General features: G+C 40.7%; 1 protein-coding gene across 10 annotated transcripts in view; it reads right to left on the minus strand.

Moving 5' to 3' along the window:
* Positions 1 to 26,812, minus strand: part of LOC145998727 (voltage-gated inwardly rectifying potassium channel KCNH6-like) — a 1,156,077-nt gene that overhangs the window by 862,004 nt on the left and 267,261 nt on the right. For all 10 annotated transcript variants that reach the window (XM_083135244.1, XM_083135252.1, XM_083135248.1 and 7 more), the window contains exon 2: positions 17,779 to 18,009. In XM_083135244.1, coding sequence (XP_082991370.1) covers positions 17,779 to 18,009 — 231 coding nt within the window. The remainder of the gene's footprint in view (positions 1 to 17,778; positions 18,010 to 26,812) is intronic.

Below are 26,812 nucleotides of genomic sequence, written 5' to 3' on the forward strand. Positions count from 1 at the left end.
GTTTGCTAGTTTCATTTTTCTTGAGCGTTAAATGGTTTGTGAATGTATTCGATATTTACTTTCCGACATTAGCAAAGTGGTAATTCAGGACATTCGACACCCTCGCACCTTCTGTAATTATTTCATTTTTGTGTTCAATAGATGTGATGGATTGGTTTTTAATGTCATTTCCCGTTAAAAAATTAAAAATATTTATTTATTCTTGCCTGCATATTTACCAGAATAGATCTGTTGAAGGAGATAATTTCTTTTCGCATCTTATATACTGTTTTTGTTACGTAGTTCCTTAAGGTCTTATATTGTTCTCACGTGTAATTATTATTATTTGAACTACGTGCGCGCTTAAACACCCGGTTCTTGAGTGATATCAATCTAAGAAGACTACCAGTGATCCAGGGGCGCTTGTTGGCCCTAACGCGAAACGTTTTGATTGGCGCATAGTCATCAAGAGCTTCGGTTATGAATGACTGCAAATATGTTACCTTATCGTTTATATCTGATATTGCCATCAGAAGTCCACACGCGCTGGAAAGTTCCACTATTTCTTACCTGGTGAAATAGTTGCAGGTTCTGTCGGATAAGGTTCTCCGTGGGGGCCGGAATCCTTCAGCAGCTTCTTCTTCCACCACCAACCGACGAGTCCTGTAGGATACGAATCGCACGATCAGCGCCCTGCTCCTCCCGTCGCGTCGCTTCGCTCCCAGGCGGTGGCATCTCCGGAGCTGGGATGCATCGACGGGAACCTGCACCTTGTCCTGGAGGATGTCCAGCACCTTTTCCTCGCAGTTCTCTTCTTACGATTCTCCCACACCATGGATAACGAGGTTCAGTCTCCTGTCCTATTGCTCAATGGAGTTTACATGCGACTGTAACACACTCAAGGTGGATCTGAGGGCCTTGATTTCCGCATCGTATTTTTCCGTTGTTTTACAAACGGCTTCCTCCACAGCCTCGGGTATCATTTGCGTCAGAGAAGTCTTTAGTAGCGACTGTACTTTGTCGCTAACGAAGGCCGGGGATATCCTCTCGTCCAGATCTCCAAGTTGAGAGTTCGGTTCTTTTGCATCACCTTTTGTGATACCCATGTTGACAAAAATATAGCTCATGCACAAACACTCAAACTCGAAATGCTGCTCCTGCAAAGATTTGCACTCACAAAAATCACGTTCACTGCAGCACAACGTTCACTCCCTTCAGAAAATCACTTCACCACATATTGTCCTCCCCTGCACGCGGAGCTAAGGGAAAACACGTCCGACCTCTACGAAGGCCACAAATGTTAGGCACAGAATGGTCAGGATACCAGTTTAAACCACAGTTACGATCAAGTTACCCTATCTAAGCGTGAAGACATCAAATAAGAAAGAGAAGGAAGATAGCTGCAGATAATTTTTACTACATGGTGTTACCAGTGGCGGCGATTGGGTTCCAAAACCGAGGGGGCAAGGTGTATATACGTTTTAGCATAGTACGGGGGCAAATGTGGTGGGAAACTGCCCCCCTCGCCACCCCTAATCACCGCCACTGCGTGTGGCCTTAAGATAAAAAGACCCTTTTAAGTTCACTTTATGCTCCCATAACCACTTAGGACTGGACCTACAGTTTAAAATCATGTCCCAACCACTGTACGGTCGCCGTCAATAAAAATGGGTCCTCAAATACTCGCTTCCCTGCAAGGAGTTATGTGTGTTAGAATTTGCCATTGAAAATCTGCTACTAAATCCAATTTTCGTCGTAGAGTTAGGCAACACACATAAAGCCTTGCAGAAAAGCTAGTATTTCAGCACCCAAGTGTCCCATCTTTATTGGCGGTGACTGTACAATGTGCCTCCATCGGCAGGCCTTGGAGAGATGAGCATATTGGAAACATAAGACACGATTCCGTGGGTCGAAAACCTCTCTAGCTCGAGCTGGATCGCGTCCCACCTGTGTGTGGTCGAAAGACATGAGATTAGGAACGGCAATCTACCATGGATGAACGACACCATATCAGTTTCAAAGGCCACGAAAGCACGACAATCAATCAAGGTTTGGTCCAAGATTTATCTCTTCAACGATCTGATAAATAAGGACCGAGAGAGCTTTCAACAGGGTCTCCTTCACTCGAAGTGGACACGTGCCAAAACCTCATCACAGGAAAATTCTGAGCAAATTTCCGTCATGTCAAGTGTGGAAAAGATAAGTAATAGTGTACTAGAAAGTGAACTAGTAAATGAATCGACAATGTAGGGTAGTTGCCGCTTAGAATACGTCATCAACAAGCTTCTGGTAAGCAGTCTTCAACTTCAATGTACCAGTATAATCAATCATCGTTCATAAGAAACTTGAAGGTTCAACAAGGTGCCTTGAGAGAGAAGAAACGTTGCCAACATCTTTGTTCTTAAAGAGCGTTAATTATCCGTACCGTATTTAAGACAAGAGAGTCATTTTGTTCATTGTTGCGTGTCTCTTCACCGTAAGACATGACACTGATTGGCATACTAGCACGTTCCATGTGGCCGAATAGGTTTACGTTTCCACAGAAACTCTTACGCAATATGAATTCGTGACAATGAACTTAAAAAGGTTACAACAGAGAAATTCTCAGTAGCTCTCTGCCGGCAGAAACAATAAGTCTCAGGATAATACGAGGGCTGGGGCATAAGTAATGGCAACTATATTATTTCTCAAAGTTAAACGGTGATACCACAACATGTTCGTATTTCCCGGACAACATGGCACCCGTAGTATGTGGACACGTCACTAGATTGCAGTGTGATGAACCGTTATCGTACAGAGGACAGTGGTAATTCATCGTTGAGTTAACCGCCGTGCCGCGGCGTGAGCAGCGTTCATGTATCAAAATAACCGTTCTTCGGGTGAGAAATGCTAGAGAATGCTACAGGGAGCTGGTGGATACTGTAGGAAATAGTGTCCTGCCGTATAATGTGCTAATGTTGTAATGCTAATGTATCCTTTCTGACTTGTGAACACATGTGGCACGATGCGATCTTTGATGGTGTATTGCTCGCTTCCCTATCCTACACACGGTACACATGATCTGCATTGTTCATACATTTTATATTACCAAACACTGCCCCCTTCCATTTGTATATATCGGTGGAGGCACATAGTGGTTCTGATCCCACTTTAAACTATAGGTTCAGTCCCGATTAGCCTTACTGTGCATAAACTGGACTTAAAACAGCAAATCAATCATTTCTATATCTATATCTCATTTTCGTGCCGGTCCCGCATTCACGCGTAAGAAAATAGTTGCCATGACTTATGCCCCAACCCTCGTACAAACATACATTTGTTACGACCTGCGTCCAAGATTATGAAGGTAAGCTAGTTTTTCCTATTGTCTTTAAGATTCCTTATCAAAGCTTCACCGATATATTACATTCATCTTTTCCCAAAGTCTTGTAGTTCAGATACTCCTTATTTCAAGATTTTATATACAGTAGAGTCTCGATAATTCGAGGTGGACGGGACAGAGACTTCTACCTCAAATTACAAAAAACTCGGGACTATGCGAAATGACGTAGGAAGAGGCGAAAGAAAGTAACAACATTGCAATGAATATTGTACATTGCTAAGTACGGGAGTAACAATGATATTAAGAAAAATAAGCATTATTTATTTATTTATTTAGCAAAAGATCCTTAACAGAACCAATAGTTCCAATTACAAAGGATCATATCAAAAACACTTATAATAAAGATTAAATATATATACTCTACAGACATGGTCAAGCGTCTTCTGCTTCAGGACATTGCATTCTTTCTGTTCAGTAACCTATTTATCAAAAGAGAAGTCGATTTTTTTTTTGCCCTGGAAAACATACGAAACATCGAATTATCGAGACTCTACTGTGTATAAATTAATATAATTAATTATCTGTATATAAATGCTTCCAATAGTTCATTTGTTATCTTTTGAAGTTGTTTGTGCAGTCTTAATCTATTCTTGTTATTTTGCGTCGCATTTCTACATATTGAGTTAATCGGAAATGGTGAGAATGAATGGTAAATTGATAATGAAGGCAATGGGTTAACCAGAATGATACCACGGCTGGCTAGGGTTCGAACTTGGGGACCTATGACCCAAGAAACAATTCCCAGGTGATCATCACTGACTTGAGTAACGATGGGACACATCGATTGTCGCGAAGAGAAACTTAAGCACCGTGCACGCTAAAATATCATCTAGGCCTTAGCGTTAACAGCCATTTACCCTGGGATTGTTAAATCCTGTTCGCTTGTTATTTCCGCTTCCATAACCGTCAGAGCACCTCGCCATTTGGCAAACATCTGGGCAACTTCTTCGGTCTCTGATACCAGGCAATTTGCCCACCACCGGAGTTCCTGCAACGAGCCATGACTCTCTCTCTCCCTCGTGAGTGACGGAATGTGAAGGGCGGATTTTGTTCTTTTTGGCAATGTTATCCGGTATTATGCAGAAGGTTGTGAGAGGTATTAAATAACCTTCAAAGCATATATCAAGGCCCTGGCTTTGTTTCCGGGAGATATTTTGGTCTTGGACTTTATTTAGTAAAACCGCGACTTTGAGCTTCCAGTCGGTATGTGCCCTGCCTTTTCATCAGCTTGTTTCAACATGTTTAGGAGCAAAACATCCAGGTGTATATACACGTCTAAATACAAATATTCTTAAGAACCCTTTCGAAATTATATTTCCATTTCCCTGTTTCGGCGCGCCTCCAAGAATCACCTACTATCGTATTAAAAATTATAGATACTCGAGTTTAGACTGCAATTAAAAATTAATCAGGAAACCTACAAAAAAAAGACTTACATCAAAATTTACCTTATTCAATTCTGGGTTAATCTAAGCTAACCATTTTTTTTTCAAGTTTGAGTTATATTTATTATCATTGTGAGAACAAAAACAGGACCGCTTATTTAAAGTTTTCCAAACGTTCACTCTCTTTGAAATTCTATAAATGAAAAACAGGTAGTGCGATCGTGATGAAATTGTAGTATGGTGCAGGCAGAAAGGTTCTAAACACAAATGATAATTTTCTGATCTTTAAAACTTGTCAAAAAACTGTTATCATCAATTTTGCGAAACAACTTTTTCTTAGTATTGGGTAGTCCTACAAATACAATATTGGTCTTGTTTTTAGGCTCTTTGCATCTGTTTTCAAAATCCATTATGATTGTCAATTCACATTGCGAAACCGATTTTATACAGATTTTTATTCAACGGAGTAAAGCTGGCAACACTGCACACAGCGATGTTCCTTGAACCGTGGAAACTGTGGGCTGACACTAGAGGCCAGCATAGTCTGCATTTTACCTACCCACTGCCAGCTTGCCCGTGAGGACAGGTATACCTGCTAGCCTGCCCACGGCAACGAGTCGACTTGCGTCTTTACCCGGGTTCTTCGTCTTCCAGGCGCTCTGCGCTTACAAGGTAACTGGGCATTCAACAAGACCCGGGCGCCTGCAAAACCTGCTGGAAGGAAACAGCCCTCCGGCAGCGTGTCGCTCCAGGTGTTTCATCACCACGTGGACAGCTTCAGCCAGTGTTGCCTACTTACGTAGCTCGTAAATCCTACGAGGTCCTAGGAGGAGCTCTCTCTTCCAAGGAGAATTTATATACTTAGCGATTTCAGTTCAGCGTAAGCAGTTTTTATCTTATTGCCAGGAAATGCACGCAGTATTACAGCTTCATTTATTTAAATGAATGATCGAGCAAACAAAAATCTCCTCACTGAAAACTAATTGCTTTTCATTGCATGGTGCCTTAACCAGGCACGCAGTGGCGCAACCAGAGGGGGTAGGGTGCATTGCTCACAAGCTTGGACGGAAATTAAGTCTAGCGGAAGGGTCAGGGTGGGGGTCAAACATTAAAGTACAAGAAAAAACAGACTAGCAGAATTTAAGAGTAGCAGGGCTAAAGGGTACTCAAGATGGAATTAATTTTCATATTTTTCTTGCATTTTCCTTCCAGACGGCCAAGGGCACCTGCAGAGGGGGAATGGAGGGGTAATTGCAACCCCTTGATTTCAAATTTTATGAAAGTAGAAATATATTATAAAATATTATCCAGTGTCATCAAGTTCAATGCCGTAGCAAAGGGGTAGCGGGAGTCGGCCCTGAGCGCCGAACGATCTAAGTGAGAAAAGTTTTAAAACAGAGAATGCTATGGCGGCCCGTGATATTATTTGCTATTAATGTTGGTTTGTTACGAGTTGGATGAATTGATTATGTAATACGTCGCTCCATGTGAAAAGAAAATATTGTAGATGGAAATTTTACATGCCATATGTCTGTACATTCGGAATGCATTTATCATGCACTTTCTTTCTTTCAAAAACAGTTTGTGTGCTTGTTTTCCATTATTAGCTAATGTGAAATTGACGTGTTGAAAAAAAATATTTCTAATCCTCTGTTTCAACACAAATGCGCGTGAGAACCGACTTCTACCCCCTTTTTGCGTGATTTATGAGGATTATAATGCCTTTCATGCTACTTTATTACTATTATTGTGATTGTTCTTGTTGGCACGTTTATCCAAGTACTTGGCCCTACCCCCCAAACGAGGGTAACGGCAATGGCCCTGGCTGGCTACGGCCCTGGTGTTCGCAGTAGAACAGTGTGTTGTTCGACTCGCGACCTCAGCGTCGAACGTGACATGTTTCAGTCCTGTCCTATATCACTATATATACGTATATTGGTTGTTTACGACATATACTTATGGATCCTGTGCCACGGAAAACCTATTTCAATGTGTGTGTGTGTGGGGGGGGGGGGTAGCAACATTCGTAAATCTCATTTCATTGGTGATGTGGCTTACGAAGCTTCGAGTTCCCTTTTTTAAGTAGTGAAAATCTATTGCAGTTGGCAACACTGCAGAACGGTGTGGGCCAGGTGCAGTTTCTACTCGAAGCAACTACGTCATGCAGAGGGAGGGGTCTGCAGTTGATGGAAAGAACGAACTGAGACCTACTAGGTATCGTAAGACTGCGGGTACCCTCCGGGTCTACAATGCCTGCCAGGAACGATCTGTGCAGGTGGGCATACAAGCTGCTCAAGCGAGGGTGTTGCGCAGGTTGCATGGCATTTCAGGAGCGATGTCTCGCGAACGGGTCTGCTCCAGGTCTTGTGCAGGCCTTTAGCTGACACTGCGAGTCAGTGTTTACTTCGCTGTATAAAATTGTCGCTTGACTTTTGTATGTCTACTGGTACATTTTTCTTTGGAGTCTAAACTCAAGTATCTACAATTTTTAATCCGACAGTAGCCTCGTAAATGGGTACCTGAAGGCAACCCTAGGGGGTTAAGGCGGCCGGGCGTGTTGCTGATCACACCATCCCAACTATGGCCGGGATCAAGAATATGTGGAGCTCTATACGTCCACATCACCCCATATGCCTTCATGGCATGTGTTCACACATACAGGAGTATTTTTGCCTTGTTTACTGAAATAAAGCAAATGCCACGGAGTAGATAGTATTTTCGATGTAAGGAATTTTTTACTGTCGTTGATAAAAAAAATTGAAATTATTGACCTCCAGGATGGCATGTACCTTTGCACTGTAATCAAAGGGCCCCATGTTTGATTTCTGGTGCAGGCACATAGAGAAGTCTGTATCACACTTGAAACTGTAGATCCAGTCCCAATTAGCCTATCTGTGCCTAAAGTGTGCTTAAACCTTGAAACCACAGCCCTGCGCACAAAGTAGCTCTTCATTAACTATCTCTCGTCATCAATTTAGTATAATAATTCATCTTCATCGTGAATAAATCCATCCAGATAGAAATGCCATTACAGGTAACCAAAATATCAATATCCTAAATCTAAACTTATTTTCAGTAAAAAACGTACCCAAGAAACTATAGAGATTGCAAAGCTTTTTAAATTAATTTGTGTACTTTTTGTTCATTGCCTCCTTTATAGTTCTTTCTATGTATAGATATTATATTTATTATAGTTATAGTTATTATATTTACAGACTTTATGTAAAATACATTCTATCTAACTGCTGCCCTCTGACGTGTCGTGCAATGTCAAGCTTTTGAAATTCAGTGGAACGTCTACGTATATAACGGCCATCAATGGGGAACGCAAGAATTTCCTTTATAGAAAAGTGTATGCTATTCGAAAATAAACTTTCAATTACAAAATCTCGATTTGCACAGCAAAAAGTTTATTGTTTGTACGTCCACCACCGTAACACACGTACATATAATTTACAGCATAAAACCTGAGACCTCTTGATTACAGGGTGACGGCGATACTACTATCCATTCCTTGTGGAGAATAAGAAGTAACAACTTCAAGTTACGGCTAATCAAATGGGAGTTTCGACTTTTCCTACAACTGAAATTGTCAACGTGTCCCCTTTCGGTTCATGTGATTTTGCACGCCATCGGTACCTTGATATCCCCAAGAGAACAAGTAAAACAATATTCCCATAAGCGTAATGCTACGTTTTCGCCCCCTCCTACAACCATCCATTTCACAGACATCTCTTTCTCCAGCTCGCCGCGGTGAGGGAGAAGCAGTTTCGGGTCCTTGTGTCTGGCTGGACATTGAAGCTGTTTCTCGTGCGCTTGAGCTCATGGTTATTTCCCCAGATAACTCACTTTTTCTCGTGTACAACTCCCGTTCAAGGAATGATGATAAAGCTAATTCCAAGCGGTCGGGAAGGTATGCAATAAGCATTACATCCCTGTATTTCTGGTTGCAGCGAGCTCGGTTTCAGCTTTATCGCTCTTCTGGCCGACGGAGATTGTTTCTCCAGCCAGATGCTTCATCATCTCCACACGTGGTGTCCCGTGGCACGAGCGCCTTTGTAAACAGTCGAACGAGACAGCTGGTGAGGTTGGCGTTCAGGATCAAGAGAGGCGACCAAGCAAGCGCCAATATGGTAAAAGGTCAAAAGACCAAGAAGCGCTGGGTATTGACTGAGAAACGCGAGAACTCTGGCCTCAAAGCCACGGACAGGGTGCTCTCATTTCCTGTTTATAGAGTCTAATGCCAGGACATTCCTTTCGCATTGTTCTCTTGCTGCCTTCAGCAATGCTCGCAACACTTTAGTCTGTTCGAGTTGGTGCTTTAAGTCCACTTCATACACGGTAAGGCTAATCGGGACTGGACCTACAGTTTAAAGTAGGATCCGAACCACTATGTGACTCCACCGGGTATCGAACCCGGGACCTCTAGATTACAAGGCGACGACGCTACCACTGCGCCATCGTGGATTCACGAACCTTGCTTTGGATGCTCTCACGTTGTGGCCAGTTTCTTTAAATTAAGAGGCGTATGGTTTGATTGTTTGATTTTTAGAATTATGGATACGCCAGCATATAGGCTATTTGTGCCTGTCACGCAATATGGGGATTACCCCCTTAACTAAAACAAAGTAGAATTTGAATTTTCATATTTGATTTTCTTTTTTGTTTTAAGTCAATTCTATGCACATATACGCTAATTGGGATTGGCCCTACAGTTTAAAGTGGTATCCGAACAACAGTGCACTGCCTCCACCGGTACCCTTCATTTCAAGGCGACGACGTTACCACTACGCCATCGGGGAGGCCAGAAATAAAATAGAAAGCAACACCTTAATACAAAATAATGTCTGATAAAAACTTCCTGAATCATTTTGTAAAACTGATATTGTCATAGACTACTAACACAATTTAAAGCTATATTGTCTTTGAGGATAAAATCTCCCTACCATTGTTAAGAGCTGAGGATGTAATGAGGAACTCAGTACACACAAGGGCAAACACAGGAACCCACAGAGGGTTATCCTGGCGGCGGGCAAGGCGCCAGAGCTTCGTTAGTATTCACAATGCAAAAGCGGCAGATTCGAATACAATTCAGTTGCTACAACGTTTGCTACTCTATACGTCGGTATTCCACTTCATGGTTCAATAGCTGTTCCTAGGATAAATGAAGAACTCATGGAAATGTAATTGGACAAAGAGAATGACACACGTCTTGCATAGGCTGAAAGGTTAACACTCGAATGGCATTTCATGCTGATAAATGTGTTAACATGTCGTTCGCTAGCTATAGATTTACTTTCGTTTTAGGGTACTAAGCTGAGAAACTTCCGTTGTATGCCTTGCATACTCGTTCGTGCCACGTATCATCATCTCAGAAACTGCTGAAACTAAAAAGATAAAATTTGGTGGACAGATAGACCAATCCATTATTAGCTAAACGTATGATAGATAATTCTTTCAAGCTGTCTATGTGGCCGAGAGAGGAACAATCGGTATGATGTCGATAACCATTAAACTATGTCTGAGACGATGCCGATGTATCGGTATCGGAAAGTATCAGTTGGAATTCATCTACCGATTCCAACCGATAATTTTACGGCATATTAGTATTTCACGGGGTCCGGAAAAAATGTCGCCCGACACTTTCTCGGAGTCTCATTATCCTTGAAGTTATAAAAAATTCAAACTTTCTTTTTATTTCGCACGGAAAAACTTCTATGTATTTTGTGATTACATAATATCTATTTTCATATTCTAAAGCAAATATATTGGTAAATTGATACATGAAATTGGAGAAGAATATTTACACATCAACTTTGAACAAATTTTAATTATTGCAATTTTCTACAATCGGTATCGGTGAGAATCGGTACGAGTATCGGTATCGGTGGGAATCGGTACGAGTATCGGTATCAGTGGGAATCGGTAAAAGTATCGGTATCGGTGGGAATCGGTAAAAGTATCGGTATCGGTGGGAATCGGTAAGAGTATCGGTATCGGTGGGAATCGGTAAAAGTATCGGTATCGGTTGGAATCGGTACGAGTATCGGTATCGGTGGGAATCGGTAAGAGTATCGGTATCGGTGGGAATCGGTAAGAGTATCGGTATCGGTTGGAATCGGTAAGAGTATTGGTATCGGTGGGAATCGGTAAAAGTATTGGTATCGGTTGGAATCGGTAAAAGTATCGGTATCGGTGGGAATCGGTAAGAGTATCGGTATCGGTGGGGATCGGTACGAGTATCGGTATCGGTGGGAATCGGTACGAGTATCGGTATCGGTGGGAATCGGTAAAAGTATCGGTATCGGTTGGAATCGGTAAAAGTATTGGTATCGATGGGAATCGGTAAGAGTATCGGTATCTGTGGGAATCGGTAAAAGTATTGGTATCGATGGGAATCGGTAAAAGTATTGGTATCGGTGGGAATCGGTAAGAGTATCGGTATCGGTGGGAATCGGTAAGAGTATTGGTATCGGTGGGAATCGGTACGAGTGTCGGTATCGGTTGGAATCGGTACGAGTATCGGTATCGGTGGGAATCGGTAAGAGTATCGGTATCGGTTGGAATCGGTAAGAGTATTGGTATCGGTGGGAATCGGTAAAAGTATTGGTATCGGTTGGAATCGGTAAAAGTATCGGTATCGGTGGGAATCGGTAAGAGTATCGGTATCGGTGGGGATCGGTACGAGTATCGGTATCGGTGGGAATCGGTACGAGTATCGGTATCGGTGGGAATCGGTAAAAGTATCGGTATCGGTTGGAATCGGTAAAAGTATTGGTATCGATGGGAATCGGTAAAAGTATTGGTATCGATGGGAATCGGTAAGAGTATCGGTATCTGTGGGAATCGGTAAAAGTATTGGTATCGATGGGAATCGGTAAAAGTATTGGTATCGGTGGGAATCGGTAAGAGTATCGGTATCGGTGGGAATCGGTAAGAGTATTGGTATCGGTGGGAATCGGTACGAGTGTCGGTATCGGTTGGAATCGGTACGAGTATCGGTATCGGTTGGAACTGGTACGAGTATCGGTATCGGTTGGAACTGGTACGAGTATCGGTATCGGTTCAAAGCGGTATCTGATCATCCCTACATTAAACGAAGGTGTAGGAAAGCGACCTCAAATAACTGAATTCGAAAGTTAGAAAGAAAGATAAGATAATGGGACAAACACAACAACCATGGCCAAAGGGTTCGAACTTGGGACCTCTACCCTCGTACCCGATACACTGCCTCCGCCACGGAAGACGGCTTCTCTCAGTAGAAACAGACGTAACAGGTTCCAGTCTGATTGAATGATTCTTTTTCGCTTCTCTGCCCCTTTTCGTTAATGCCAAGATGAGAATGAATGATAATAAGATGAAGTGGGTGAAGGGACAATCAATCACACATGGACTACACAACCCCCACATAGGATAATAATGACCGTGAGTCCAGGCGCCAGAGACTCGTTGGCCTGCAGTTACCGGGGATGTACACCGTGGAAGTGATGTAGACTTTTGGGTGCCTCCAGCACCGCCATCATTTACACCCCTTCTATAACTGAAAGCAGATGTACCGGATTTGTTAAACAAAAGGCAAAGGTACGCTATGCGTATGCACACATCCCATGAGGCATATGGGGTGATGTTAACGTATAGAGCTCCACATATTCTTGATCTCGTCCATAGTTTGGATTATGTTATCAGCATCACGCCCGGCCGACCAGGGGTTGCTCCCCAGGTATCCATTTACGAGGCTGGGTGGCCCCAGAGCTGCGCAGAAACTAGTCTTTGGCGATATATCGTGATATATCGCGATACTGAAAAAATATCGTCCAGGCGATATCAACTAGACGATATATCGTCACGATATTTTGGCGTCATATATCGGTGTCGGCGATATATCGTGACGATGTTTTGGCGATATACAGGTTGTACCAAAAGTCACATTTCCCCCCCCCCCCTTCCCACCCATTGAATTGTAGACAAACCTGCAAAATGTTATTTTAACAGCATGTGTATGATGAGAGGATGGTATACCATTAAATCAGATCAATGACCACTATTTACTCCAGAGGATCTGTGTGCACACCGCCATTTTCATGGCACAGTATTTTTTCCCTCCAGGTGCAATGTGAAATCCTTCGTAACATAGGATGTCAGCTCTGGATTTCGGGGTGGCCATTTTAGGAGAATTCCTCAATGATGTGTTCAGAGTGAAACGAATTGGACGAGGATCGCTAAATTTACCAGCACCTTTAAAATGGCCACCAAGAAGTCCAAATCTGACATCTTGTGATAATGCGCTATGGGGGCACATCAAACAGAAAGTCGCCCATAATCGTTATCAGAGAACTGAGGAACTTCAAGCAACTCTTCGCAGTGCGTTTGCTTCCTTCACGCCAGCCAAGTTACGGAGGAGTTTACATCGCACCTGGAGGCGAATAATACTGTAACATGAAAATTGCGATGTGTACACATAGTAAATGGTGGCCATTGGTCTGATTAAATGGTAGCCCTATACCATCCTCTCATTATACGCATGCTGTTAAAATAACATTTTGCAGGTTTGTCTACAATTCAAAGAGGGAGTAGTGGGACTTTTGGTACATCCTGTATATCGCGTACGCGACATATCGTCACGATCCGGAGAAAATATCGTATCGTATCGTCTGTGTCGATATGCTCTTGAAGACATATCGCGATATCAAATTTCCGATATCGTCCATCCCTAGCAGAAACAGGGAAATGACTGGAAAAATTACTGGTCCAGATCATCTCTCCTGGGATTCGAACCCGGATCATCCGCGTGGTAACCTGATGCTATACCAAGGACTCGTTTGTAGTTTGACAAATATTACCACACGAAAATTTTATATTAAATCCATTATCCAGGGCCACAGCTTAGCCAGACTTCGGGGTGAATGGCCCACGACACGGACGTCGTTTCGTATCAGATTCCTTATCCAGCAGTTTTAATGTTGATGCTGGTCCTTGCGAGAGGGGTGGTCGATTGCGAAATGCGCGTCATCTCCACCGCCAACTTCCAAAAGGCTTCGGCCGCGAATAACAGCCTTCCCAGAGGGCGTGGCACCACAACTATCGACCGGGCTCTCCACGTGACAGTGGAACACTGGAGTACAACACGTAGTAAAAGTTCGCGAACTGAGAGGCAACACGTGGACAGGTGTCTCGCACTTTGAACAGGATCGATGTCCTAGAGTCTCGTTTCGGGACGAGAAGACGCAAATTGGTGAAACTAGGTGTCAATTTACATTTGAGTTTTTTGTTTTATGCCCACTTTATGCACAGATAGGCTTATTGGGACTGGACCTACAGTATAAAGTGGGATCCGAACCACTATGTGCCTCCACCAAGTATCGAACATGGACCCTTTGGTTACAATGCAATGACGTTACCACTACGTCATCGGGGAGACAATTTATATTTGATTATTGGTCATGCACAGACCCTTAATACCACTAGTCTTATGGGGGATGTATTTCTTTCCACGACTGTACAATATGTATGTATAGTTTAATTAACTTTAATTTCTGCAACTTGTGGTTAAGCGCGACGAGATTAACACAGGGTGTTTCATAAAAATCTGTGTTCTTTTATTTTCGTTGGGAGATTTTCTGTAATGGTGTTGGCAACACTTATGGATTGCCATTTACATCAGCAATGTACGCCATTTACAGTTATGGGTCTCTGAAGCTCATCGTGCTGTAGCTGTGAGGGCGTTTTATAAAAATGGAGACTCTGTTGCCTCTGAGGGACAAGAATATCGACGGTATTTTAATCTTCACCACCATCCTGATTACCTTGGCCCATGGAATAGGAATGCTCTGAAGCAGAAATGGTGGTCACCTGCACGACGTAATTTTCAAAACACGATCGTGACTGTACATATTTTGCAAATGGCAATATGTAAGGATGTAGATGATGTGTATCTATTTCTTAAATAGCGTCGCCGCCTTGTAATCAACGGGTCCGGGTTCGATACCCGGTGGTGGCACTAATGGTTCGGATCCCACTTTAAACTGTAGGTCCAGTCCCGATTAGCCTTACTGTGCATATAGTGGACTTAGTACATCAACTCAACAACAGCAACTCTATTTCTTAAAAAAAAAAGTATTCCCATGAATTTTAAAAGGATCATTTTTATGCCTCACCCTGTGCATAGACGATATGAGCGTCAGTGTGTATTAGCCACCGGTTTGGCTTGGATGTTCTTTGCCACTGACCCTTCATCAATTTCGTTATATCGTCTCTCATTCTCATCGTCGCGATTAGCCAAATGTGACAGAAAAGCGACGCTAAATAACAAAAGTAGAATGCAAACTCGGGTATGTATTGTGTATATCTCCTCGTGTTGCCTCTTAGTTCGCGGACTTTTAAAACGTGTTTCATTTTACATCGCCTTTTCTGCCACCTTGGATAAATTGTCATGATGATTATATAGCTATATTGATGCGTTCACTGATTCTTCAGCACCTTGTTTCATTCCACAAAATATATATATATATATATATATATATATATATATATATATATATATATATATATATATTATGCATACAGAGAGAGAAATATAAAACAAATTTAGACATAGACAGAAAGTTAATTCTTTACGCTTCACCATTAGCGTTATATTTTAAAGGTATTTCGGGAAGGTTGGCAACCTTCCAATTAAGCTCCTTCAGTGATTATATGAAATAGGTGAGAGAACACGCACAAATAAAAAGGACCATAGTACTCAAACCTAATCATTACACACATTAATAAATATAGGTATGAAAGTTAGATGTACAAAACTTCCCCACCCGTCCTTCCAAAAAAAAAGAAAGAAATGTAGCTACAAGGGCCATCTGTTGGCAAGAAAATTAGTGCCATGACTATTACAACGCCCAATTAAATGTGACACAAATAAGGTAATTATTGGTAATTTATAGGAATATTTGTGCTGTCTACTTCTGAATTGAGCTTAATCATGGAGATTATTGACAAATCCGAACAGATATCTTCAAAATGTGGTACCATAGGCGAATGTTATGTAAGACTGTATCTAGAGGAGGTCTGATGGGGCTCCATCCCCCTTCTAAAAGCATCATCTAGAAAGAAAAATATTTTTTTGTAGAAAATTTGCAGGAAGATAAGGGTGTATTATATACATATATAGGCTATATAATGGAGTAGAAAAATACAAGATGTCCGGTTGTCATGGCGCCTGCAACTTTCTACCTGCCGACTGAGTTTCACATTCAGTTGTAAAATATTTTTTCTAATATTTCTAGTTCGCTTATGGAAATTTCCATAACCTTTTTTTTTAATAACGAGTACAGGATTTGTTTCTTAATGTTTGTGTGTTTACTGTATCAAGTGCATCATTAAATCAGAATAATAAACATGCATTATACTTTTTCTTGCAGTGTTGCTAGCCTAACTTTAAAATCTGCAGCTATATGTTAAAGTCGGCTATACATTAGAATTCATTGCATAGTTTTTCATGCTGTTGCCAGTATCCTTCGTTAGAAAGGCCACTCCGGCGGAAGAACTAATTACTTTTAATCAAATCTTGCATTAATTAATAACTTTATGTTTTAAGATCATATTTCAAAATGTGTAGCTTTATTTTAGTTGGATACGTATTTGCAAAAAAAAAAAAAAAAAAAAAAAAAAAAAAAAAAAAAAAAAAAAAAAAAAAGCTGGTAGAGGGAGATTATTTCCATAACATCTTTAGCAGTTATGCATTTGAAGCTTCGGAACGAGTCACAACTCTCGAAACAGCCAATCAACGAAGCGAGCCGCTGACGTCATCTCAACCCAGGACCTATCGCTAAGCCCCCTGCTCAGGCTTTACACGCCCACTAGGCTCGCTAGACAGACTCGCGTAGTCCGCTGGAGATGTTCCGAAAGTAATTCGACTCTACCGGAATTACTTTTAGTATTTTCCATCCCTGAATGTTTGTTTTAGATACACAAACACACACAAATATGCATACATATGTATATAAATATAAAGTGTGCTGTATATGTATGGGGGTCGTAATGTGTGTTGAATAACTTGTATAATCATATTTTTGGAATTTTCCATATCAGCGGTATTTGGTTTTCTACAATACATACAAATGATGGAATATGAGACAAGAGATCAAAACATTTTACCAGCCTGTCCTATAAGTATCGAGGTTTTCCAGCTGGTGCGGTCACGGATACTTCTGCGTTGTAATGAACCAATTAAAATAAATAGGTTTCTTGCAGCCTAGAAGCGTCCGTGACTGTACACTACTTATGTTACTTCTATATTTAAAGGACTCACGTGTCGATTCTAGAAGAACTACGCATTCATGACAGACCAATGCCGACGACGCATCTTGTATTACTTTACGTGTGATGGAACATGTCCAATTAGATGGTTGGACCAAATTAAACATTTTATCGAGAAACCTTGGCGGAATTATTTCCGAGATACGAAAGGTAGGCATAAATACCTAGGTAGAGAAACGTGTATGCTGTTAGGTCAGGCTGGGCTTGAAAAAGCTCTCTCGTAAGCGTGTGTGGGGACTAGGGATGGTCACAAAATTCGGATAACAGATATCTGGATTTCAAATTATCCGATATCCGTTTTCGATGCAACTAGTAATCCAGATAATCCTAATATACGGATAGTATGGATATCCGGATAATTTGGATATCAATTTGATGAAGGATTTGTAGAAAATCAGTACAGTGAAATACGAACATGATTAATAAAATAATTTGTGGATAGCCCGTAAGAAGGATAAACGACAAAATTGTACGGATGATTTATTATATCATATGGATCCTAGCACAATTTATCAGCATTTAGTAAAATTTCACAGGTCAAATAGCACTTCTTCTTTTCAGGTGGTTGGCAACCCTGAGGTGCAGCGTGCACCGCACGGACAGCTCGTGGGCCTCCACGAGCGCAAGCGAGTTGCCCAGCCTCGTGTTACGTCACGTGAGCGCAGTTGCTTGGCAACGGGGACAACAAGTTGGAGGAAGAGTGCGGGTAGAGAGAGTACTCACCGTCCTTCTTGTAGTAGAGGATCTCGAGGTGTTTCTCGACGCCCGCCGCCAGGGCGTCCTTGACGACGGTGACGGCGTGCTGCGAGGTGAGGGGCCCGTGGAGGAACTCGCAGATGGCCGGCTTCTGCATGACCTCTGCGCGGCTGAAGCCGGAGAGCCTGCAGAAGCCGTCGCTGCAGTAGATGATGGAGCAGTCGGCATGCTGGGCGTTGGCCACTAGGAAGCTACGATCTGGAAAGGAGAAACGGAGGCTATAGTCACCGTCCATACAATAATATTCACTTCAAACTATTTCAACTCCACTTACCTTGTCTTGTAGCCGGGACCTGAGCTTTACCGTTAGAAGTTAACTTGAAATTTGCAACATTATACCGCTAAAATTTAACAATCTGTTCATTTATTTTTAAAAAACGGAAAGCAATCGTTCTTTTATCTGAGCGCACATACAGTCAGCGGCAATAAAGCTTAGATCCTGAAATACTCCTTTCTCACCATGACGTCATGTGTGTTGCCTAACTACAGGGCTGTATCAAAATTTGAAAGATTTATTCTAGGTCGCTGGACTTTATGTTCTATAAAACTGTAAAATATGTATGTAATTATGTCATATAAATTGGAAAATATGTCATGAAACATTACAAATATGTCAGAAAAATGCAGAATTTTTTCCAGTAAAGCCAAAAATATGTACAACAGTACTCTTGAATTTCTCCCATACCCGATAGAGTAGAGTAGGGGCTGTAATGTACCGAATGTTATTTTTCACTTTTGACTGATTTTTGTGAAAAGCTAAAACGGCAAACAAATGAGAACGAAACTTATTTACTTCCCGTGCAACAATGAGAGAGAACATTTTTTCTCAATAATGTTTGCATGGCTATCAATTGTCGGCGAGATAAAAAAAAAGTGGGGTATTATTGTTCTGTACTAAGAAAAGACGGCACCTTTCTTCCTCCGTAATTTCCATATCGACAACATGAACTATCCGTTGTGCTAAAGCTACGAAGAAAAAAAAAATGAAATAACCGATTATGTGCGAGAGAATTACGAAATTATTCAGAAATATGTCTTATTACAACAAAATTGAAGAAATATGTTGTAAAAACGCGAAATTGGTGAAATATGTCAAAATACTTTGTCAAGTTTGTCTATTTCGACTGATTTTGATCAGATATGTAAAGATCTCACACCAATATTAGATCCGAAGCCAAATGAAAAATATGTTATAACAAAGTTCTGGGCCCTATTTATTACCTATCAATATCCACTCATCTCCGTAGAGTTAGGCAACACACATAACGCCTTGTAGGGAAGCAAGTATTTCAGGATGTAGGTGTTCCATTTTTTTTGCCGGTGATTGTACATTCACATGATCACATCTCCAGAATGAGAAGTAAACATGGCGTTGGCAACCGCATGTAATATTAAACACACACTCATAAATGTTTATACACATACACGAAGCACGTCAAGAAAGTACTGTAAGTAACGGTTTCCATTGATTCTCCATTCTCACTTGATTCGTCCATCGCTTCACAACCATAACAGAGTGGCCACTCTAGGACCAATTCTAGTATAATTCCTGGTTTTCAAGGAGAACTTTCCAAATATTCAGGGGTACAAGCAGATGTCTTCTCCATTTCAACCTTACGTATGACCACATCTCCTCACTCACACAAACACAAATAAGTATATTAACAATATACAGGGTCTGTGCGATTCCAATGTGTCCAAAAGTTCTAATTCAATTCAATTGAAACGGTATATATATTTAATTTAAGGTGTGGAGTTTCCATTTGCCATTTCGTATACTCAAACTAGAAATACATCGATAAACACAAGTCACAAATTTTACGGATATAGTAGGGGAGAGTCGTACAGTACCGGCCGTCCTACAGTATCGGCCAATTGCTAGCTCGGACATTTGACGCTACATAGCAGTAATTCACGGGAGTAGGAGGGAAGGGTATGTATTCGTGTGCGCTATAGTTCGGGATCACCCGCTTTCACGCAGTATCGTGAGAGCTGTGCCTGTGTTACTGTGAAGAGTCAAGTGGCTGCATGAGAGAAGTTATTTCTAGGGCCCTGGTATTCATGTTAGAGGTAAGTGTTTGATTTTATTGTCAGATTCAGTTTATCGGTATTCTATAAGGATACGAAAACCTGTAAATAGTTTAGCAAACTGATTATAAACAACGTGCAATCGGAACTTTTGTTACCACCTAATGATCGTACAGTATCGGCCAGCAAAGTGTCGTCCAGTATCGGCCACACAGAATTTCGTACGCACCTACTGCAGTCCTGCTTGCTTTTGTTTTCAGAGTAAGATGGCAGACGAGGAGGGCAACAAAAGAAGTAAATGGACTGAAGAGGCCATGAAAACGGTGGTAAATGAGTTAATGACGAACAAAATGACAGCAAGACAAGCAGCTAGTATATTTTGTTTACCAAGAAGCACGTTAGGAGCTAGATTGAGAGCAATTCAACGTGGTATGGATGTGGACCTGACACCTCAGATGGGCTGATTTAAGAAGACGTTTGATGACGAAATGCAAAAACAATTACTTTGGTATATAAATGACTTGGACAATAAGTTTATGCCCTTCAGTAAATAAGAAGACAAAGACAACTGTAGAAATGGAAAAAACAATTACTTTCGTATATGAAAGACTTGGACAATAAGTTTATGCCCTTCAGTAAATAAGAAGACAAGGAAGACAACTGTAGAAACTACACAATGCATAATTTGCCTAGAGTCCTTTGAGGAAGATTGGGTTCAATGTACCGAATGTGGAGTTTAGCACATGTTGCATGCGTAGACCAAGAAAATATCCTGTATTTTTGTGTCTATTGTAAAAATATGATTTCAACTCCGCTTTACGGACTTTATTTCCACAATTGTTAACTGCCATACCTTTTTACACATAGTTTTCAGTTTCTTCATAAAACTGAAGCATTTATCAATAGTTACCACCACCTAAAATTAAAATATTGACTGGCCGATACTGGACGACAATTTTTCCACTCATTGAAAATTCAGCTTTTCGTTTTTTGTATATATCTTGTAGTTCTGAAAACATTTCCGAGAAATTAAACCCGTGTTCCTTAAAGTATGCATTGAGGTATCATATTACTCTGTTCAATCCGACTATCTCCTAATCCTTTATCAGTTATAATCAATATGCTTAAGGTGGCCGGTACTGTACGACTCTTCCCTAATCTACGAGAAATTGTAAATTGTATAAGAATTTCTAATTTAACTAATCAACTTCAAGATGTCTAATCTTGCTATAACCTTGCGTATGTCAGATAGGAAAGACAGTAACAGACCAGACTGAGAGAATTATTTTTATTTTCCACGCAGCTTTCATTTCTTTTCTTTCATCGATAAAAACAAACGCTAAACTGTGAAAAAGCTTGCCTCAGAGCAATAATAAATATGTATTAATTCAATAGAATTTGGACTAATAAAAATGACAATTTTTCACGTGTACGGAGAAAATTCCCGGAGCCAATAATTAAGGCATAATTCCCGGAATTCAAGGACTTCCCACTGAGTAGCCATCCTGCATAAGGGTCTGTAATTTGACGATGAATTTCAAAAACTCTAATTTTTCTTGCGTGCAAAAATCAATGACAGCTCTCACTTCACATTTGGCTGGATTCACGAGGTTAGTAGGTCGGCTTACTGCCTTTTTACATAGGTAACCTGAGTACATGTTTGTCACCTGATTTTCCAGTGTAAACAACACTTCTATTGCTTCCGTAAATAATGCAGAAACTCTATGAACATGATTGTATATTGAACTTCTGTTGCAAATACATGATAACACTACACATTATCATATACTGTAGTTACTGCAACTACGAGGCGCATCCAGAAAGTAAGTTCCGAAAGTGCCCCAAGATGGCACGTGTTGTCAGAGCGGGAAGCGCTTGCGCAGGAATGGAGGAGGAACATGTAGCCATAACCTGGAGCAGTTGTGTGGGTCTTCCTTCTCGCACAAAAGTTTTGCTACCTTGTGTTCTGAAGTCAGACGAGAAATGCCTACGAGGTTAGTTTAGGCCTGTTAAGTTAAGAGAACTAAACATAGCTACCCTAACCTAACAACGTAGGCATTTAGCCTAAAATTAAAAAGGTTTCTCCCGTGACGTCAGAACACGAGGTTGCTCAAGTGTTGTGCGATAAGTGAGACCACCCCGTTGTGTGAAGTCAGTGGTGAGAGAACTGTGGTACGGTCAACGGCAAATTGTCCACCGCTATTTTCACTACTTTTTATTCTACATCCTGTGTGGTTTTATGGAATGAAACTGTGTTGGTTTGAAGCAGACATTGTTCTCTGCTTATTGACGTCTTTATTTTAATTCATTGTCATTGTCATTCGCCTACTGTTTCTTTCGCCGTTGGGTGTACGAGAAACATGGCTGCGCGCCAGGGGTGCCCACAGGGGGGGACACAATTTTATACCAATTCTATATATCTTCACACAAAAATGGGGGGATCGTATCGTTTGATTGACTTGTTATTGATTTTTAGTTTTGACTGTTATGTACAGTTTTTCCACTTACCTGTGGGTGATCGGGGTGATAGGGTTGAAATGAAACACCACCTCTTATGTCTTTAGAATCTGTTTGGATGGAGGAAGGCGTGGTATTCGCATTAATACAATGCTAGTCGAGTAGACAAACTGTGTAGAATAAGGCTGACTAACAATGGCAGTGAGCCTAAAGTATCTAAAGTAAACATATATTGCTTAAACATGTCTGTAATATACAGTGACGCAACCACAGGGGGGCAGGGGATCATTGATCCCCCCCCCCCCCAACCGTCGGCGAAAGTCAATTCTAGTGTAGCAAGGGGGAACAAACATTGACGGCCAAGGGCGTCTGCAGAGGGGGCACAGAGGAGCAATTACCCCTTCCATTTCAAATTTTATGAAAATATAAATTCATTTTGAAAAAATGCTATTTTGTTTGCTTCGCTCGCATTGTCTGCTTTCCTCGTTTTTGTCAAGTTCAGAGCTGTAGCTAGAGGTGGCGGGAGTCGGGCATGAACGCCGAATGATCTAAATCAGAGGTGGCCAACGCGTCGACCGCGGTCTACCAGTCGACCGGCAAGCTGCGAAAGGTTGCCCGCGTTGCTCTGTCATATTATACGGATTTTATTATGTATAGTCACAAACAATTTTATTACTTCTCCGTATTTTCAACTGTTGTATCAGGAAAAGAGCTTTGTTGTAACAGTTAATTTGTTTCTTTGTTGAATAACATAATAATATGCAAGTCATATGACATAACGTCATATGACTTGCAACATGATAAACTCATTGGCGGAATGCAGTGTCAAGTGTATGGAAACAAGTGAACTGACTGCTGAAAAGTACAAAATAGTTGTGTAATTTTTTTTTTTTTACTGGCGCCCAGCAACAAGTAAAATACTTTTGTTAAAATGAGTGTTTATGAAAGAATAAAATTATGTTTATGTAAAAAAAAATAAAGGTTTTTACCTTCTCATTAAAAGAATGATAAGATGCTAATGATGAACTGGAAAATACGGAGCAAAACAGATGTCAGGCCCACAGTACTGAAGCCAAAACTTATTTAATAAATATGTAAATAAATAAATAAATACATTAAATAAAATAAAATAATCAATGTCAGTTCTATGGTATTGGCCCTTTGCTTCCTTTTCTAGGCTATCGTCGTTAGGTCTAATAACATAAGTAGACCGTCAGTTATTCTTGAAATGTAAATTAGCCCTCAAACAAAAAAAGGTTGGCCAACGCTGATCTAAATAAAAAAAAAGTTGTGAAAGAGAGAATGCCTTGGCGCCCTGTGATATTATTTGCGGAGGGCAAAATAGGGGGGCAAACATTGACGGCCTAGGGCACCTCCAGGGGGGCACAGAGGAGCAATTACCCCCTTCGATTTCAAAGTTTATGCAAATAAAAATACATTTTGTAAAATTTTCTTGCTTGCTTCGCTCGCATTATCTGCTTTTCTCGTCTTCTTCAAGTTCAGAACTGTGACTAAGGGCGGCAGGAGTCGGCCATGGGCGCCGAATGATCTAAAAAAAAGTTGTAAAAGAGAGAATGCCATTGCGTCCGGTGAAATTATTTGCGCCGTATTAAATCAATATTGTTTTCAATTGTAAAAATTGGATCTAAAAAATTTCTTTGTAATGTAATACATTCAAATAATATGTGTTGTATATTTGTATTGAATAAGCTTTGAATAAGAACACAATTTAGTGTTAGCTTGTTGCATATGTATTTTCTATTTTATGTCGCTCCATGTTGCATATGTGTAAAACATATGTTGTACATGAAAGTTACACATGTATCTTCGGAATGCATTTATCATTCATTTTCTGCCATTCAAAAATACAGTTTGTGTGCTTGATTTCCATTATTAGCTAATGTGAAATTGACGGAGTTGAAAAAATATTTTAAATCGTTTGTTCCAAACAAATGCTTTAGCACAGACTTCTACCCCCCTTTTTGAGTAATTTATGTCTGGTAGTAGTAGTAGTAATAATAATAATAATAATAATAATAATAATAACAATAATAATAAAGCCATTATTAATGTTATTATAATTATTATTGGTACGTTTATCCTGGTACTTGCCTCCCCTCAGATAAAAATTTTTGGTTGCACCTCTGGTATTACATTTTTCAGCAAATTTTGTGTGACAAAAATAATTTGAGTAATTAATTCGGCATAAACAGGGGGGGAGTATGTCATGAGCCTTGGGGGGGAGGGGATGCTGCGCGCATACAGTCTCCCGCCGAGTCCGAGGTACGCGCGGTAATCAGGTTTCTCCACGCTAAGATGTCGGCGGCAGAATGTCATGAGTGAAGGAATGGTCCGAAGATGGTGCAGAAAATTCACAGCAGGCCGCACCAATGTGCACGACGAACACCGTAGTGGCCGACCATCCATGGTGACGCCTGAATTGGTGGAAAGCGTGCAGCAAGCAATTCTGCAGAACGGCGTTTCACAATGTCCGAACTCTCTTTTCAGTTTCCGCAGATCTTCCGTTCCCTGCTGCATGATATCGTCACCCAGCGACTGCAGTTTCGCAAGTTCCAGTCCTTGGCGGCAGAATTCTTTGACACAGGCATACAAAAGCTGGTATCGCGTTACGACAAATGCCTCAACAAGGATGGTGTATATGTTGAAACAGTAATAAAATCATTGTCTTCTGATGTTCGTCTTTCATTTTACAGTCCATCAGAACTCAGAACTCACTTTCTGGATGCGCCTCGTACTATTAATTTATTTTTATTTGGGATTACCGCTTTTTGCAGTTTTTACCGTATCTATATACTGATGTACTATACATAAACTTATATTTCTTTTATTTTGTGTACATTATTATATGAAAAGAAAATTGACAGATATTACTGTTACTAAACTGATCACATTTTCAAATTATAATAATATACAACTGTAAAGTTAGGTTAACAAATCAAAGATTACAAACACTGTGGAAGAGAAATTGCACAGTTTAAGTGTTTTGTAGAATGCCTCTCTCTTTCTTATATGTAGCTATTACACTCAAATATAAGATGGTGTATATATTCCTTATTTCTACATACAACTTGGGTTTTGAACAATCCGAATCTTTGTAAATGACTTTCAGTAGTTGTACCGGGTCGCCAGGATTAAAGTTACCCAACTCAGAGCCCTCTGTAGCCTGTTTGAGGCATCGTAGTACTCTGAAATCTGAATCCACTATGCAGACCATGGAGAAGAGAATGGCGATAAAAATAGTTCAATTTTCCGCCACCAGGTTGAAATGTGGCGCTGTACTTCCATGATGGGCTGTAATAATGATGTAAACTGCTCCAATTGGTGATGGATTTGCCTTTACCTTGCAATCTTGCAATAAACGAGAGATTATTTTCTCGCAACTTCCAGCCACTAACAAATGTCTTTCTAATTAATAACTCAGCTAAAGCACTTAACGTGAGTCTTGAACAAAAGTTCGGAAGTGATCACCATGCCATTAAATAAGAAAGAACGTGCATTGCTGGTGAAACAGTTTTATCAGAACGGTAGTAGCTAATAGTGCAGCTGCACTCTGAGGTTATCGTCATGCGAAAGGACTTCGAAAGGGGCCCATGACGACGCATGGGTTAAGAAAGATGATGAAATTTGAAGAGACTGGAGATCTGGGTGTTGCAGCAGGAACACAGCCGGCCGATTGCAGAAGAAGTTGTTACCGAAGTGGCTGTTGCAGTGGCGGATAGAGTCTCTTGTTCCTGATTTAAAGATTTGTACACCTGAATTATGTTTTTCAATATTCATTATTACAGCGCCTCTTTTCAACCTGATGGCGGAACTATTTTTTTTATCGCCATCCTTTTCCCTATGGTCTGCATAGTAGATTCACCGAATTTCAGAGTTCTACGATGCATCAAACAGGCTACAGAGGGCTCCGAGTTAGGTAACTTTAATTCTGGCCACCCGGTATGTCCTGACCTAATACGTTTAGCAATACTATCACATTTCTTGTACCTTTAACTTTTGTAAATCAAGTCCTGATTCTATTGTAATTACTTATCCTCTGAAGAAAACTACAACTTCTTATTTATTTACTTTCATTTAGGATTACCGCTAAAAACTACGACTTGTCATGCCAACTCCATAATCGTCTTCTTCGTCTTTTTAACACTATCAACGTTACGTTGATTTTAGTCATACTCATGTCAAGGTCATATCACAGACTATTTCATGGGTTTCGTTATCTTCTTCATCACTCTAACAAACCTTACAATCTTATTCACTTTCGATTTCTGTGATAATCATTTTTTTTACGTCCCAGGGGATTTTAACAAGACAGTTAATACAATGTAATAATAGTTTGAGCATAAACTTACATGTAAACATTCGTATAGTAATTTTATGAATGAGCAGTGCCAAAGAACCACTTTTGATTCAGCTTCTTAATTAAGTACTATACTTAAAGTATGCAAAACATGTATCACGCGTTGTATTGAATGAACTTCCTAATGCTTGGAGGAGT

The sequence above is a fragment of the Lepisma saccharinum genome, chromosome 14, assembly GCF_977018435.1.
Source record: "Lepisma saccharinum chromosome 14, izLepSacc3.1, whole genome shotgun sequence".
Taxonomy (NCBI): Eukaryota; Metazoa; Arthropoda; class Insecta; order Zygentoma; family Lepismatidae; genus Lepisma; species Lepisma saccharinum.